The 16,152-nt window shown below is 39.1% G+C and overlaps 1 protein-coding gene across 2 annotated transcripts in view; it reads left to right on the top strand.

The window, feature by feature from the left end:
• LOC106088029 (uncharacterized) overlaps positions 1–16,152 on the top strand; it is a 121,526-nt gene that overhangs the window by 102,038 nt on the left and 3,336 nt on the right. Inside the window, exons 6-8 of one of the 2 annotated variants that reach the window (XM_059363032.1) lie at positions 42–509; positions 10,482–11,909; positions 15,774–15,963. In XM_059363032.1, coding sequence (XP_059219015.1) covers positions 42–509; positions 10,482–11,745 — 1,732 coding nt within the window. In that variant the 3' untranslated portion in view covers positions 11,746–11,909; positions 15,774–15,963. Of the gene's footprint in view, positions 1–41; positions 510–10,481; positions 11,910–15,773; positions 15,964–16,152 lie in introns of those variants that run through there. The other variant, XM_013253316.2, reaches the window with a different exon arrangement.

Raw genomic sequence — 16,152 nt, 5'->3', positions numbered from 1 at the left:
ATTAGCAGGAAGTTACAATGCGGTCTTCTCTTCACACAAAGCGTACCGGAACCCACACCCACCACAATGACTGCTCTGCATCAGTTTGGCGCTGAAATGCTTAAGCTCTCTCGAGGATTGGAATCGGTGGTCTCCTCATCATCGACGGCTTCGCCCACCAAATCCGAGCTATCGTCCGGTTTTCTGCATAGCCCCCTGCAGAAGCAGCAATCACTGCAGTCCTCCGGAAGTCACCACCACCATCATCACCATCAACAACAACTGCAAAACTTTCACCACCATCATCTGCTGCCCATGCAAGCGACTGTAAATTTGCAACAACCACTCGGCAGCTATCACCTTAAGTCGGCCATCCATCAGCAGCAGGCCCACTCGCATGCCTTACATCCCTACCACCCACAGCCACTCGATCTGCATTTTTATGCTAAGACCTACTCGCCATCATTAGCGAATGTCCAGCAGTTTTTGCCCATCATGAGTGTAACACAGGATTTGAGGGTACGAAAGCGGTAAGTGCACAATATCACTGAAAACATATTAAAAAGGGACTTTGAACAAATGGGAAAAACGAAACGCTAAGGTCAAAGCAAACCCCAAAACCAATACCCATGCCCATGCCCATACCCATGGCAAACACAACAGCAGCTCCAAGTGACTAAATAGGGAGCCGAACATTTCTGTTGGCCCAAAAGTAAATCCAACCGCAAGGCAATTTCATTAGAGATACTGCTCCCAACTCTACTCCGAACCAACGACCTGGAGTGGGAAGCATCGGTAGATGGCAAAAGAGGCCGCCCGCCAGTGGACTCCATTATGTAATGCGTTAAATTATTTAAATGATTTCCCTCTGCTTCCTCTCTGCCCTCGGTGCCTCGGGCCGGTTAAAATTTAATTTTGTCTCTGTTTGGCAACGTTGGTTTGTCAAAGAGCATTGCTAGTCTTTTCGTTCGTCCTTCGTTCCTTCACTTCATTGAAAGGGCTGCACATTGTTCAGTTAAAAGTCAGCCTAACTACACCATCCATCTATGGTGGTCCTGACAACAGTATTGACCTAACCCCTCAATGGTGTGAGGGCAATGGGGATTCAAGTTTTGCTGTTTGTTCAATTGTTTCCCATGAATTCGTTGTTAGGCTTCATACCGTTCTTTTTTGATTATTTCTGTTGACTCTTTTGGCGTAATGTGCTCACAAAGTACCCTTCTCGTCAATCGTGAAACTGCCGGTGAATTAAGTCAATGTTGCTCTCAACACTTCAATTGAGGTTCACATTGCGAGTATTCGAGTTCATAAAATATGGACAAATAATCACAATGAAAGAAATTCAAAGGTCATGCAGCCACTGAGTGCTCTATAACGGCAGAGTTATTAACGTACAACCGCGCTCAATGGCCTAACGGGTACTGTTAACTTAATGGAAATGTTACCTCAAAACATGATCCAATTGCCTGCTTACACAATGGCAACGGCATCGGCCGAATGTTGCTGGCATTAAGTTGGTAGATAATAACTCCATAGAGTGGTGGATAAATTCATACGCTGTAAAAAGTTTAAGGCATACATATGTGCACTTCGCTTTACGGTTGGATGCCTCCGTGAGGCAGGAGTCCACAGCCTGTCCGCCTATGATACTGAATATCCCTCCTAATATTGGCGACACTTGCGAGTTACTATGCCATGCCCGGCTACCCAATGCTGGCCACTTTTTGTGAGATATTTTGCCGTGCGACAGGTCGTTCGTACCTTGCTTTAAAGAGGAGTTCCCTTATCATTGAGTTAAAACTTGAATCGGAAAGCAGTCACTAATATGAGGCCCTGTCTCTTAATGGAATGTTCAAAATTTGCATTTTTGAAAGGGCATTTTAAAGACCCATAATACACCTCCTCCCAATATTCGAAAATTTTTGGAGATGTTTTGTGTCTTAGGAGTGCTCACGGACATTTGACCCAAAAATGGACCTTAAAACTTGTGTACCACATTGAGCGCCATTCAAAGTGACAATTTCGCAAAATTTTAATAAAACATTCTTATTTAAGATGCAAAATGAACACTTTTTTTCGGTTTCGGATCGCTACATCTTTCCATTTAGCATAAGCATTCAGCCTTGGCCCTCATAATATACAATATTAGCGTTTGGCTACATATGTATGTCGTTACAATGTATTGGCCCTTATATAGGGTAATTTTTAAGCTATTGTCTTTTTGGCAATACTAGTTAAAACAGCTCACGCACGTTTGATGTTTTGTTTTACCGTCGAACATCTTCAGTTTGGTCTATAATTTAACCATGAATTGTCTTGCAAACGAACAACGCTTGCAAATTATTGAATTTTATTATCAATACAAGATTCTTCCATTTTATGGACGAAGCTCATTTTTGGCTGAGTGGGTATATTGGACTAAGCAGATGGACCATTTGAGGCGCAGTCACGATCAACATTTGCATAAAATAATTTTCAAGCATTAAATTATTTGACCGTACTATCGATTCAAATAAAGATTTAATGCATTTTTCTGAATTTTATGTGTTTTATTTTTGAAAATTTTTCTTATAGCTCTTAAAAAATCTCCCTTTATTATCCAGATATATGTGAAGCTGTCTTTCGATTTTCTGTGATTTATTTCACTTGCTCATTGTAGTTTCTGGCTTTCTTTTCATCCATCAATATTTGACTGGCTTCATATCAAGAATTGTTTTATACTTTCCACCATAGGATGGGAGTATACTTGCTTCGTGATTCTGTTTGTAACACCTCGAAATATGCGTCTAGGAACCCATAAAATATATATATTCTTGATCGTCATCTAGCCATGTCCGTCCGTCTATCGAAAGCACGCCAACTTTCGAAGGTGTAAAGCTAGACGCTTGAAATTTTGCACAAATACTGTTTATTAGTGTAGATCGGTTCTGATTGTAAATGGGCCAAATCGATCCATGTTTTGATATAGCTGCCATATAAACCGATCTTGGGTCTTGACTTCTTGAGCCGCTAGAGGGTGCAATTTTCGTCCGATTTGATTGAGATTTTGCACGTGGTGTTTTTGTATCACTTCCAACAACTGTGCTAAGTGATATAGTGTGGTAAGTGATTAAGCTGCCATATAAACCGATATCGGGTCTTGAATTCTTCAGCTTGGACTAAAATATTATACAATGGTTTCTACAATGTATAGCATTCAATTTATTTATAGTCCGAATCGGACAACTTGATATTGCTCCAATATTATAACAGTTCTTATTCAATACTCTTTGTTTGCCTAAAAAGAGATACCGCGCAAAGAACTCGATAAATGCTATCCTTGGTAGAACGTGTATAAGATTCGGCCTGGCCGAACTTAGCACGCTCTTACTTGTTTTAGATTTACATTGCGCAATGTTGTGTGAAGCTAATGGATGATAAAAGTCTTTGCACCAATCAATGTTTTTCTCCATAATTTTAAGAGCAAGTTTATGAGATACAAAGTACTTAAATAGATGCGCATACGTATTTACATATATCTATCTTCTCTATTTACATATATAAAAGAGTTGCGTGACTGACTGATTGCTGTCTGACTGACCGACTGATCATCGTCCAGCCCAAACGGCTAAAGCTAGAATCATGAAATGTTGACTTAAAGAAATATTTGACTTAAAAGAAGTGTTGCACGAATGTTGGTCTTGGGTCATAGGAACGGGACAATACTGGATTTGGTGATATTCGTACTTTTAAATATTAAAGAGTACAAAAAGTACGAAATGGTACACATTTCACCAGCGCTACCGGAAAGGGCTAGAATTATGTTCTTGGGCTCAAATTAAAGAACGTCTGGAAAAAAAAAGGTTTGTAAAAAAAGTTTAAAATCGTACCGTAAGTGGAAGTACGTTTAGTGCCGCAATTGGTACAAATTTGTACTTTATGAATTTTGAAAGTTGGGTACACCAAAGCAACCTATATTGAGTGATTATAAAATTTTTTGGAAATTTGTAAATTTAGGTACTAAAAATACCATAAATTTACAAAATGGGTGAACTTTGTACGGGGCGGTTGGAAAGAGCTAGAATTTTGAAATTTGACTTAAAAGACAGCTGCTGCAAAACAACGTACGTTTAGTACCGCAATTGTTACCATTTGGTACTTCCTTTACAGATGGAGCTAGAGGTCTGCAATTTGGCATGTTGGTACTAAATGGTTTTTGCACGAAACGTACATCTTGGTACCAAAATTACAAAATTAGTCACTTTTACAGGGAACGGAGACTGATAAAATTAACTGCCTAGACCACTAAATTTTTTTTCTTTTTGTCACTCGATTCGTTTTCCAATTCAATGAGAACAGCTGGTACTTTCTACATGGAGTGAGCTAAAGCTCCCAAAATTGGGATACATGTACACCTTGGCAGTATATATTGGTCGACCAGAAAACTATTCAAAATCGTACATTTAGGTACTACAACGTACATAATGGTACACTCTGCACGAATTGAGTTAGATCACTCTAAATTAGGACAAAAGTACACCTTGACAGTAAATATTGTGCGGTTAGAACATTTGTTTTTTAATTCGTGCATCTAGATACTAAAACATACGAAATGGTACTTTCTTTACAGAGTAATCTTAAGCTCTAAAAATTTGGATGCAGCTACACCCGTAAATGTTGGGAACCAGAAGATTTTTTTTCAAAATCCTACATTTAGGCACTAAAACAAACTTAATGGTACTTTCTTTACGAATTGAGCTAAAGCGCTCAAAATAGGGATTCACTTTTTGAAATCTTATAGACAATTATTACCTCTTATATTCGGTTTTCCAATGAAATTCCTCCACGTTGCATTTATACATGGCTCTGCCGCTTAATTTTTACATGTTTAAGCATGACAATGTCTTCTGTTTACATACTAATGTACACACCTTGGTTTCGGCCGAGCCGAATCTTGTAAACCCTCCGCCATGGATCACATTTGTCAAGTTCTTTGACCGGTATCTCTTTATAAGCAAACAAAGGATAGTGAATAAGAATTGCTATGCAATGTGAGCTATATCATGTTATAAATAAAACGATTCGAGGCATTCTTGGTTTGGTTGTCGGAGACCATTGTAGAAGTCATTATGCAAAATTTAAGCCAAATCGGCTAAGAGTTACTCCCTATAGGGGCTCAATAAGTAAAATCGGGGGATCGGTTTATATGGGAGCTATATGGTGTTTTAGACCGATTTGAACCATACTTGGCACATCTATTGAAAGTCATAGGAAACGTAATCCATATTGGATAAGAATTGCGCGAATCAAGAATTTGAGATCCGAGATCGGTTTATATGGGAGCTATATCAAAAGCTGGTCCGATGTGGCCCATTTACAATCTCAACCAACTTATTCTAATAGGATGTATTTGTGCAAAATTGCAAGCGCCTAGCTTTACTCTTTCGAAAGACTGACAGACGGGCGGACATGGCTAGATCGTCTTAAAATGACATGATTGCCAAGAACATATATATATATATATACTTTATGTGGTCTTAGACCAATATTTCGATGTGTTACAAACGAAATGACGAAGATTGCATACCCTCAATCTTCTACAAATCTAGAATAAAAATTCCACATCATTTGCAAAATTTTTATAATTCATCTACCAGTTCATATGCCCCCCTTTATACCATAAAATTGAAAACTACATCGCAGTTAATACTCGAGTACTGAGGATTAACTTCTTATCGTTGTCGTCATCATCACCATCATCATCATGGCCATATGAAAATTCCCTCACTATCATTTACCATTAAGTACAAATGGAGAGCGAAACAAAGTCAGCAGATTGAAAAGATTAAAATAGTTTTCTGTGAAATTCAACCTATGCCATGTTTTCCGTCCAAATTCACTATTCATGGCTTAGCTTCTCTAATCCATTGAATTGTGTCCGAATAAAATTTTCCATTCAACCCTACATCCCTCGAGTGGCATTGTGACATTATTCAATTCCAGCGAGAGCAGAGATTTGCTACACGGACGAAAGTTCCTCGTTCATAAACCATTCGTCGTCGGAGCAACGTAATGGAATTGATTTAATGCCCAATTCAATTTATTTTCTGCTGTAAATCCGAAAGCTCTTGAACTCCCAAATGCACCAACACACAGTTGCTTGGATTGCTCGGGTCTATTCCACGTACCCAAATTGCCTTTAGGCAGACGATTTACCATCGAAACTAAGCCAAACTATTGAGATCCACTGCAGAGTAGTGATGATAAATACTCTCACATTAGGGAATGTTGTTTGGTTAAATTCTTGGCTCAAGAACAGAAGCTTCTAGTGCTTTGAATACCAATAAAATTTGCCAGGCAATAACCATTGCCATGTCATATGGTTTTTGGTTTTTATGTTATCATCAGTTTTAAAATGGAGCCAATATCAAAGCGAGAATATGTTAGTCAGTGGCAAAGATAATGCGAAGTAGTACTGATTATATCATCATTATAGATTTCGTATTAAATAATTATTCCTTAATATTGATATCTCACGAGGTGGGCCACAATTACCTTTGTTTCAATTATGTTGCCATTCCATACCCAACACAATAGGATGGAGCTATATTGATCTTGTCATTCCGTTTGCAACACATCGAAGTATTCTAAAATAAATATATTCTGATCGTCGTAAAATCGCAGACGATCTAACCATTTCCTTCGGTCCTTCCGTCCGTCTGCCTGTTGAAATCACGCCACAGGCTATAGACACAGTGGACACAATAAGCTAAAATATTCCACAGATTCTTTCTTTGTCCGTAGGCAGGTTAGTTGAAAGGTGGGCTGTTTAGGACTACGAGTATATCTTGATATAGCCATATTGACTAATATGCCGATTTAAGGTCTTAGACCATGGTCGCCCCTGTAGCTGAGTTGGTAGCGTGCTCGGAATACCTGTGCGGGGTCGTGGTTTCGATTGCCGTCAGGGCCTGGTCTGTCGCTATTATGGTATCATAATGGACTAAGATTGTCTAAGTGAGTCTGTTTGGATATAGACTGTCATTCTTACTGAACCTAACCTAAGGTCTTAAGCGCATTAAAGCCTAATTTATTCTTCGATTTCGCTGACAATAGACACAAAGTGTTGCATTAAGCTCCTAGACATTCCCACTGAGTATGGTCAAGATCGGGCTATATTTGGATATAGCAGCCATACAGACCGATTTCCCGATCGGCCCGTAAAAAGCGTATTTATTAACCGATATTCGTGCTCTTTATGGTTCAGATCGGTCTATATTTGGATATAGCTGTCATATCTACCGATCTTCAATTTTAGGTCTTGGGTCCATAAAAGCCACATTTATTACCCGATTTCGCTGAAATTTGTCACAATGAGCTATGTGAGGCTTCTCGACATCCGTGCTTTATATGGTTCCAATCGGTTTATATTTGGATAAAGTTGCCATATATACCGATCTCCCGATTTTAGCCCTTGGGCCCATAAACGTAGTGTTTATTTCCCGATGTCGCTGAAATTTTGGAATATTTGGATAAAGTTACCGTATACACTGATCCCCCGATTTTTTCCCTTGGGTCCATAAAAATAGGTTTTATTTCCCGATGTCCCTGAAATTTGGGACCGTAAGCTGTGTTAGACCCTTTGACATCCGCGCTCAATACGGCCCCCATAGGTCTATATTTGCATATAGCAAACTGCAAATGCAAATGCAAATTTTGCCCATGAACATTCCACTAAAGAACAGGGGCAAGCCTCTCACATATCAATGAGTGCAGTCCGATTCAAGTTTTAAGCTCTATGAAAAGGAGCCTCCTTTTTATAGCCGAGTCCGAACGGCGTGCCGCAGTGCGACACCTATTTGGAGTGAAGTTTCACATGGCATAGTACCTCACAAATGTTGCCAGCATTAGAAGGGGAAAACCACTTATGAAATTATTGTTATTATTACTTTTCTGATGGTCTCGCCAGGATTCCAGCCCAGGCGTTCAGCGTCATAGTCGGACATGCCAACCTCTGCGTTACGGTGGCCTCCAATTTGGATATAGGTCCTATTTGGATGTAGCTGACAAATAAACCGATCTCCCGATTTAAGGTATTGGGCCCATAAAAAGCGCATTTATTATCCGATTGCGCTAAACTTTGGCATAGTGACCAATGTAGCGCTTTTCGACATCCGAGATACACCACACCAACCATGATTTGTCTCATTTTTATTAGTTTTCATGTTGTTGTTTAACTTTTGTTTATGTGCTAGCGACAGATATAGTCCGTCGGATTGTTGCGATCTGGTACAATCAAAAACCGATAACAAAACGCGTCCAAGCAAAACAGCTGTCAAAAATTAACCGAACATGCAAAACGGCCTATCTTTTCATCATACTCGTGGATAAGGGATATGAGTATCAACATAACGCAACAAAACAATAATGGTGGCAACCTACCGATAATAGAAACATTCGATATTTTCGATATGTTTAAAAAAAATATCGATAGTATCGATACTATCGCTAGTTTCCTAGAACTTGGATTTTAAAAGGAAACAAATTTGTACTGTTAGTTTTCATCTACAAATTCAAACAAAAAAAAAAAAAAAATAAAAACTATGTTCAATTAAGAAATGTGTACATTCAATTAAAAATTTGCTGAAATTGGACCTATAAAGCAATTTGTATTATTAATTAACAATTTTGGAATATATAATTAAAGCAATGAACACTTTCGTTGAAGAGATTTTTATAAGTCAATACCATGTTTAATCGGTCAAATTTAGGTCTATATTTTTTCTGTGAATTTAAACAATTTTTAACAACTTAGCCTGCATACCCAATGTGGTGTAAGGTATCAGAAGGTCGGCTTTGTCCGACTTTACTTGTTTCTTTTTGCCAATTATATAATTTTTTTTTTATTTTTACCAATAGTATCGATAGAAAAATCCCAATCGATAATCAGCCAAAAAATTAAAATATCGGTAGTAGTACCAACTCTACAAAAAAAAGATAATCGAATATAATAATTAGATGCCAGGAGTTTGCAGAAATAGAAGACTCATCGAACTAGTAGTAGAAGTTGTAGTTGCTTGTCGTGGTTCTACAAGTGAAAATTAGCGAAAAGATATGCATACATATGTATGTATTGTAGATGGAAGCTTTAGTTACATTCGAGCCCCTTTCAAATAATTTAAGTAAACAATTTGGTAGTCTTTAAGGAATGTTCTAGGCAAAATGTTATCAGATCAATTGATAAATGGACTTTCTATGGCCTTGTAAGTGAAAGTCAGAATATACATATAGGTACACATACATACGCATGTGGGAATATATATCTAAATACCAACCGATTTCCATATAATTCATCAGCAGGTTTAAGAGTCATAAGGGATTACTTATATGTATCGGGCGTAAATATGTTTACGTATGTGCTATACCTTAATCCGAACCGATATCTGTCACACTCAAATGGCTTCGTCTGTAGGCCTCAAACGTCAGATTTACCACATTTCATTTTAATGAGATTGAGATTGACAACTGACTCGGAATCAAGCGGTCTAATTAACAGTACGTATATATCCTGTAGAGTACACAGTTTAAGATATTTCGCTCAATAGAAACTTTCTTCCAGTGATAAACACTTTTGTACCACCTTTTTGAATTTCTTTGTCCGTTACTGTATATCTCACCTTCTATTAGAGAGGAAGGCGAACAAAGGCCTTGCCCACCTTGAGCCTTGTGTTAGCCAACTCCCTGGGCATGAACGTTTGGGCTGCTATAGTTTAACGATACCAAGTTTCCCGTAATATGGCCTTTATCACAAATCTCTGTGTACATGTGTACTCACATTAATAACGCATACATTTGTGTGTGCTTACATGTGTGGACCATAGAGGAGTGTGTTTGTGCTTCTAGACAGTATGCCGGAATGCAGGCAAATTTGCATTGCAGCTGCAAATAGAATAAATTCATAATGGGGTTTTTTGTTCGAAATGTTTGTTATTTATGTACCGTGTCGAGCTAGAGGGATATCCGTGCCGGGGACATTCATAAAGAGAAGCATTTTTACTCATTCGACGGCAGCAAACTGAAAAGACCTTTACGAGTATTTCATTGTGAAGTTGTGTGGGTGTGTGTGTGATATGATATTCCGAGAGCAAGGGTCCAAGAAAGGGAAGCTGTTAGCTCGTATATTTAATCCGTTTACGCAAAGACATAATGCAAACAAACTAACTACATACTGTAGATTGTGTTGATCCTGCCTGCCCGCCTACGTCTACTCTTAGAGTGTGTGATTGTATCACAGAGCAAAGTAATGCATGGCCATATTGTTTTACATGATATTAGGAATATCACTGTCTTATTGCCGGATGACTGTTGAACAGATTCCAATAAATGTGTCTCCCTTGGGGGACAGAGCTTATTGGGGACTTTATTGTGTCTTCTGTAATACAGGCAACGCCGTAGCGAGAAAAAAAATCTGTCTGTCCGTTGCCCACTAATATTTTACGTACATTTTTGTTCAACCATTTTAGCTCATTGTCCGAAGTGCAAGGAGGCCGTGGACTGATGTGTAGCTATGCGAAAAAGCGTAGAGCATCGATGACAGCCTGTGTTCAACCACCCAATACGCCAACGACACCCTCAGAGTGGCGAAGGAATCGCTTTTATAGTTTGCCCCAGGATACCCTATTCGGACGGCAGATGTCGTTAATGTCGCTGCATCACAATTGTTCGGAGGAAAAGCTGACGGCCAAGGCCAATGGCTCACCCACTAAGCAGTGCCATTCAGACACGGAAATGGAATCCAGAGAAGACCACAAAATCTGCTCGGCCAACGAAAGTGATTCGGAGTATCTGCAACTGCCGCCAATTTGCACGTGTCCCTATTTTGGTAATCGACCTCTGTCGAACTGCATTAAGCCGGCCGAGGTGAAGATCATACCGACAACTTTCAAGCTGACCACGAGCACTCCTTGTGATGTTATCGTCAGTACATTTGATGAGTCCAATTTAGCTTTGGCTACCACCAACACAACCTCCAGTCTCAATCCGCACACAGTGTCCATTTTGAACAGCAACCACTCCTCTAGCACGCTGACGGTTGAGTCGAGTAATGATGGCTGCTACTTGGCAGCGCCCCATACGCCAAAGAGAAAACTGAGCATATCAAAAACAGCCTCGATTGTCACTTGGGATTCGGGTAGGCATCGTCGAAGGGGTTCAAGTTTTGGTGGTGCCCGCACCTCCCTGCTACTGACTCCCACTAAAACCGGTGGTCTAACTACCTCGACTTCGGCTACGCCCTTGAGGAGATCAGCCACCTTAAGAAGCCACAACAACATGAACTACACTGCAGTCGACATGACGACCACCTCCAGTGGCATGAAAATCAAGTCCAAATCGCCACACTCTTCGCCCTGCTTGTTGCAACGCAATCAGACTGTACGCTCGCACCACTCTCGCAATTCAAGTGTCATATCGAGAAATTCATCCCGCCATGGGCGTATCATCAGACTGGAGCAGAAGGCGACCAAGGTTTTGGGTGTGGTCTTCTTCACGTTCGTCATTCTCTGGTCACCGTTTTTCGTATTGAACCTTCTGCCCACGGTGTGCGGTGACTGCGAGGAAAACATCGATCACTGGGTCTTCGACGTGGTCACGTGGCTGGGTTATGCCAGCTCCATGGTCAATCCGATATTTTATACCATATTCAACAAAGTTTTTCGCCAGGCCTTTAAAAAAGTGCTACTCTGCCGATATTCCAATTCCTCTTCCAGTTGGCGACCGCACAGGTAGCACACACCACCTCAAACACTCACCTCAAATAAGGTCTTGGCCATTGAGGCAAGTCTTGCAACAGCCGCTACTGGCAAACCCAGTCAGACAGATATCCTTACAAAAAACTTTCGATGGCGTTCGTTTGCAAAAAGCTTTAACAGTCGCGGCAGATGAGATGTCAGGTAAGTGCAAATGTGGTCAGATATAATCTTTACGATGCATGTGAATATTTTATTATATAACAAGTAAAAACCCAATAACGCTCAAGTATCTAAATGTTCAAATATTTTCTTGCCCAAAAAATGGGATGCAGCAACGCGTAGGAAGTCTAAAGAACATGGTTTTAATAATTTTAAAACTTGAAACGACCATGAAGCCCATTGGGCGTTTGTACTGTGTTTATGGCGGTCACAGACTCCAAAAATGGATTGGCGTTATGATCGCCTAAGGGTAGGTCATAACGCCCACATAACGTTTTGGGCATTATGTCACCTGGGCATTATTACCGTTCACCGCTATGTTCAATAAAGTGTGATGTTTTACCTTCCATCTGTTCCTCCATGTGTCTTCACTTGCACATCACCGGTCTCGTTTGTAAAGACCCAACACTTCATTACATACAATTCAATTCACTTTTATGAAATATGCGCTTGGAAAACGTGAGACATTCAAATAAAACGGAATCATCATTACCTGCGGTTATAGCTTCACCCACCATTTTCACGCACACATAACATTAATCATTGCTAGGGATAATGAACCATTTCAAGTAATTGTGCTCCCCAGCCTCAGTGAAATAAAGCCATAACCAAGTGCTGTATCGACATAAAACGGCTAGCCCATTGAACTGAGCAAAATCGAATCAGTTCAATGGGCATAACGCTCAACAAATTAACAGCCTCATATATGTAAATGCTGTTAAGTAAAGTTTAACGCTGTCAGTTTTACGCAGCCATGGGAAAGCAAAGCCTTGCAAAAAAGCGGTCATATAGAGTTACAATGCTATTGCCATATTTCCAGAGGCGTTTTTTATGGATCTTTAACTTTGATATTAAAACCAACAACTAGAGTAGATTGAAACCCGTAGTTCCAGGGTCTTCCAGACTTGAAGTGCTACCAAATTAGAATGCTATGGCTTGACCAAATCAAGAATAGCATTGAATGCTGTGGAACGCCTGTCTGCGACCAATCCATCCAATGTTGCATAGCATTTGCTTTTCGGTTATCAATAGAAAATCCTTCTTTCTGGTGGTTCATGCATTCTAATGTTCATATTGGCTCAACTATCTTCACTTTGCAAGAAAATGAAGAAAATTTCATTAAATTGAATACCTTTTGACTGACGAACCACAATTACAAATTCCAGTAAACTGCCGTAAGGTCGAGCATAATCTCTTATTGTTTACAAAAAGACATCTATTATTATGTAGATCCAAATTACGAAATTACGTTCACTTTATGTTCAGTATAATTTGAATATACCAAGGAATGACCATTAGGCGAAAATGCTTAAACTTTTCGTCCTATTTCATGCCTATTCAACTCCTGGTCACAAGATTTCGTAGACTTATTGCCAAACATGCTCAAAAACTTTTTAATGCGAAAGCCATTTGTTGTTGGTCCTGTTGTTTTTGGTACTGCGCTAGCATCCTACTCAGAGGTCAACGGCAAGAGGTTCACTTCATTGTAGATAGTGTCGGACGAAACCAAAGATACATCGCATATCTTGCTTGATTGATATTTGATGCTGCTCTCATTGAGCCATTGAGTTTTGCTATCCACTCGAATAGACGATGCGGCAGACTTGATTATCTGAGGGGATGGACTGTGATTTGACATACATGGGTGTGTGTGCCAGTGTGCCATTTGAGAATTGGCTGTGTTGTGGACAAGGGCCCAAGGAATTAGGCATGAACAATGAAACTTTTTTCTTCTGCACCAGCAATACCTTCCAAAAACACCTCTTATATACCCCTCGCTGCCTCCCTTTCTCCATCCTCCACAATCTTCGACCAATTCCCTTTGTCCTTAAAATCCCTGCCGCATAGAAACATCAAGAAAATATGTAATAGGAAAAGTTTGTTTAAGTTTCTTCGACGAATAACAAGAAAAAAAGAAAAACAAAAACAAAACAGAACAGAAAGGAAATTCAAAAGCGAATAATTTATAGCCCCATAAATCTTTGAACAATAAATCAATATTTTCATTAAACACCAAAGGTACACTCGTACACCAGCTATTGCTCCGAACCACAGCAATGATGATGATATTTTTCTCCGGCCCCCAACAAAACAAAAAAAAAACGAATTTTATACTTTAATTGTTATGCTTGTATTGATCGCTGTATTGCTTCCTCTTCTCTTCCTGATGAACTCAAAAATAAATTTACTCATGACCAGCTGTGGGTGATTCACGCATTTGGACACCGATTCAACAAGTCCTGAGTGCCAGTTAGTAGAAAAATTTCTCCATAACATAGAGGCCTTTGTACTAAGCTAATAATGATAAATTAAAATATGGACTAGCAAGTAAAGTATGTATATTAGAGTGTCCCAAAAAACCAAACGAATTTTCTTTTTCAAACGCATACCCTCTATGTTTTTTCCTTTTGATCCCAATAGGCAAAATACGAAATATTATGGCGATCGGTTAACGATATCCCATGTCGAAACTGCCGAAACGAATTTTTGGTTCTACAATGAAATTTGTCTAAACTATTAGAAACATTGTTTAATGGATAGTAATGCATGTTATGTTCACTCTTTTCAATAAAGTACTTTCTTTTGTTGGGGCACAAAAAATTTTGGAAAATCCCACCCGGGTGGGATATTAAAAAGGAAAGCTAAGGACGTTATGTTTGGCTATCATTTTCTTGTAAAGAAAACAAATTTAGCCACTGAGTTCAAGGTAATTTTCGATTTGATAAAAATTTGGGGGAATTATCAGCCAATTTTTTTGGCACCATTAGTTATCATTATAATTGGATTTACAAAACCAGCCCATTGCCGATAATGACATTAATTTTTCAATTACCGGCAATGGCCTGGTTTTGTAAATCCTATTATAATGATGATAATGGATTTGGTGTCAAAAGAGAAAATTTTAAACTCAATAACTGAAGTTGTGAATATTTTTATTATGGTTTGCCGAACATCTATGTTAATATAATGAACTAGCCGAACCGGGCCCGCTCCGCTGCGCCTTCTTTAACTCTCTAATATCTTCGCCCTGAATGCGGATATTGAATTCGTGCCATTGTAGCCTATGACGCTGAACGCAATCGAATCCTGGCGAAAACATTGGGCAAAGCGGTGTTTATCGCTCTTAATGTGGACGACATTTGCGAGGTTCAATGCAATATGAACCGTTTGGAGGGTGTTTTGGGGCTGGGGCGGCCACCGGCACTTTGCACTGAAAATAGATATCAAATTCGTACTTTATTCCCAACGGAAATGAAGTTCAGTTTAGGGGGTGTTAGGCGGCCCAATATACTTAGACTCAAATTTTAATACCATATTCGTATTCTACTCTTCAATACTTTTTATTTGATACCTATATTGTCCCGATCGGTCCACTTTTGATTTTGGGTTGTGTTTTTGGCAAAGGGGGAGGGTCCGTCCCCTTTCCGATACAGAAAAATTATATATCCTATGTTTCCTTCCAAACCTACCTACAAAATATGCGAAAATTTCGAGAAAATCGGTTCTGCCGTTTCTCAGCCTATACGGAACAAACAAACCGAGTCTCATATATCCGTGATTGATTTGTATGCCAGATTCGTTATCTACTCCAGCATAGATTTTGGGTGGTGTTTTTGTCATGATCGTCAAATAAACCTATTTTAAGGGATTTTTGGGGCGGCCTCCAGGTACTTGGACCCAACTTTTATTATGAAATTCGTACTCTACTCTTGAATACCATTCATTTGAATCCCATATTGTCTCGATATGTCCACTTTTATTTTTGAGTAGTACTTTTGGGGTAAGGGGGAGGGTCCGCTCCCCCTCCCGATATCGAAAAATTATATAGCTTATGTTTCCTTCCAGACCAACATACACAATCTGTGAAAATTTCAAAGTAATCGGTGCAGCCGTTTTTAAGTCTATACGGAACAAACAAACAAACACATATTGAAGGAGAAAGAAGAAGAAGATATGGTAACAACATTTACAACCTCCCTTATGGAATTGGTGATTCGAAATAATATTAATAACAAATAAATCTAATAACGTGTTTATTGAAAATGAGTGAAAAATCAATAATAACATTATTTAAAAACAGACAATGTACACCTCTTTTTCTTTGTATGTAAAAATTAATGTACGCTCTTACAGCAGAGCAATTTATTTGCTGTAAAAAAATCTGCTGTTTAAGTTAACTTTTTTGCTATTTTGAATTACAAATTTCGTGTGAGTGAGTGTGAGC

The sequence above is a fragment of the Stomoxys calcitrans genome, chromosome 2 (assembly GCF_963082655.1).
Source record: "Stomoxys calcitrans chromosome 2, idStoCalc2.1, whole genome shotgun sequence".
NCBI classification, from domain to species: domain Eukaryota; kingdom Metazoa; phylum Arthropoda; class Insecta; order Diptera; family Muscidae; genus Stomoxys; species Stomoxys calcitrans.
Note: the sequence above shows the minus strand (reverse complement) of the source record. Positions and strands in the feature narration are given on the sequence as shown.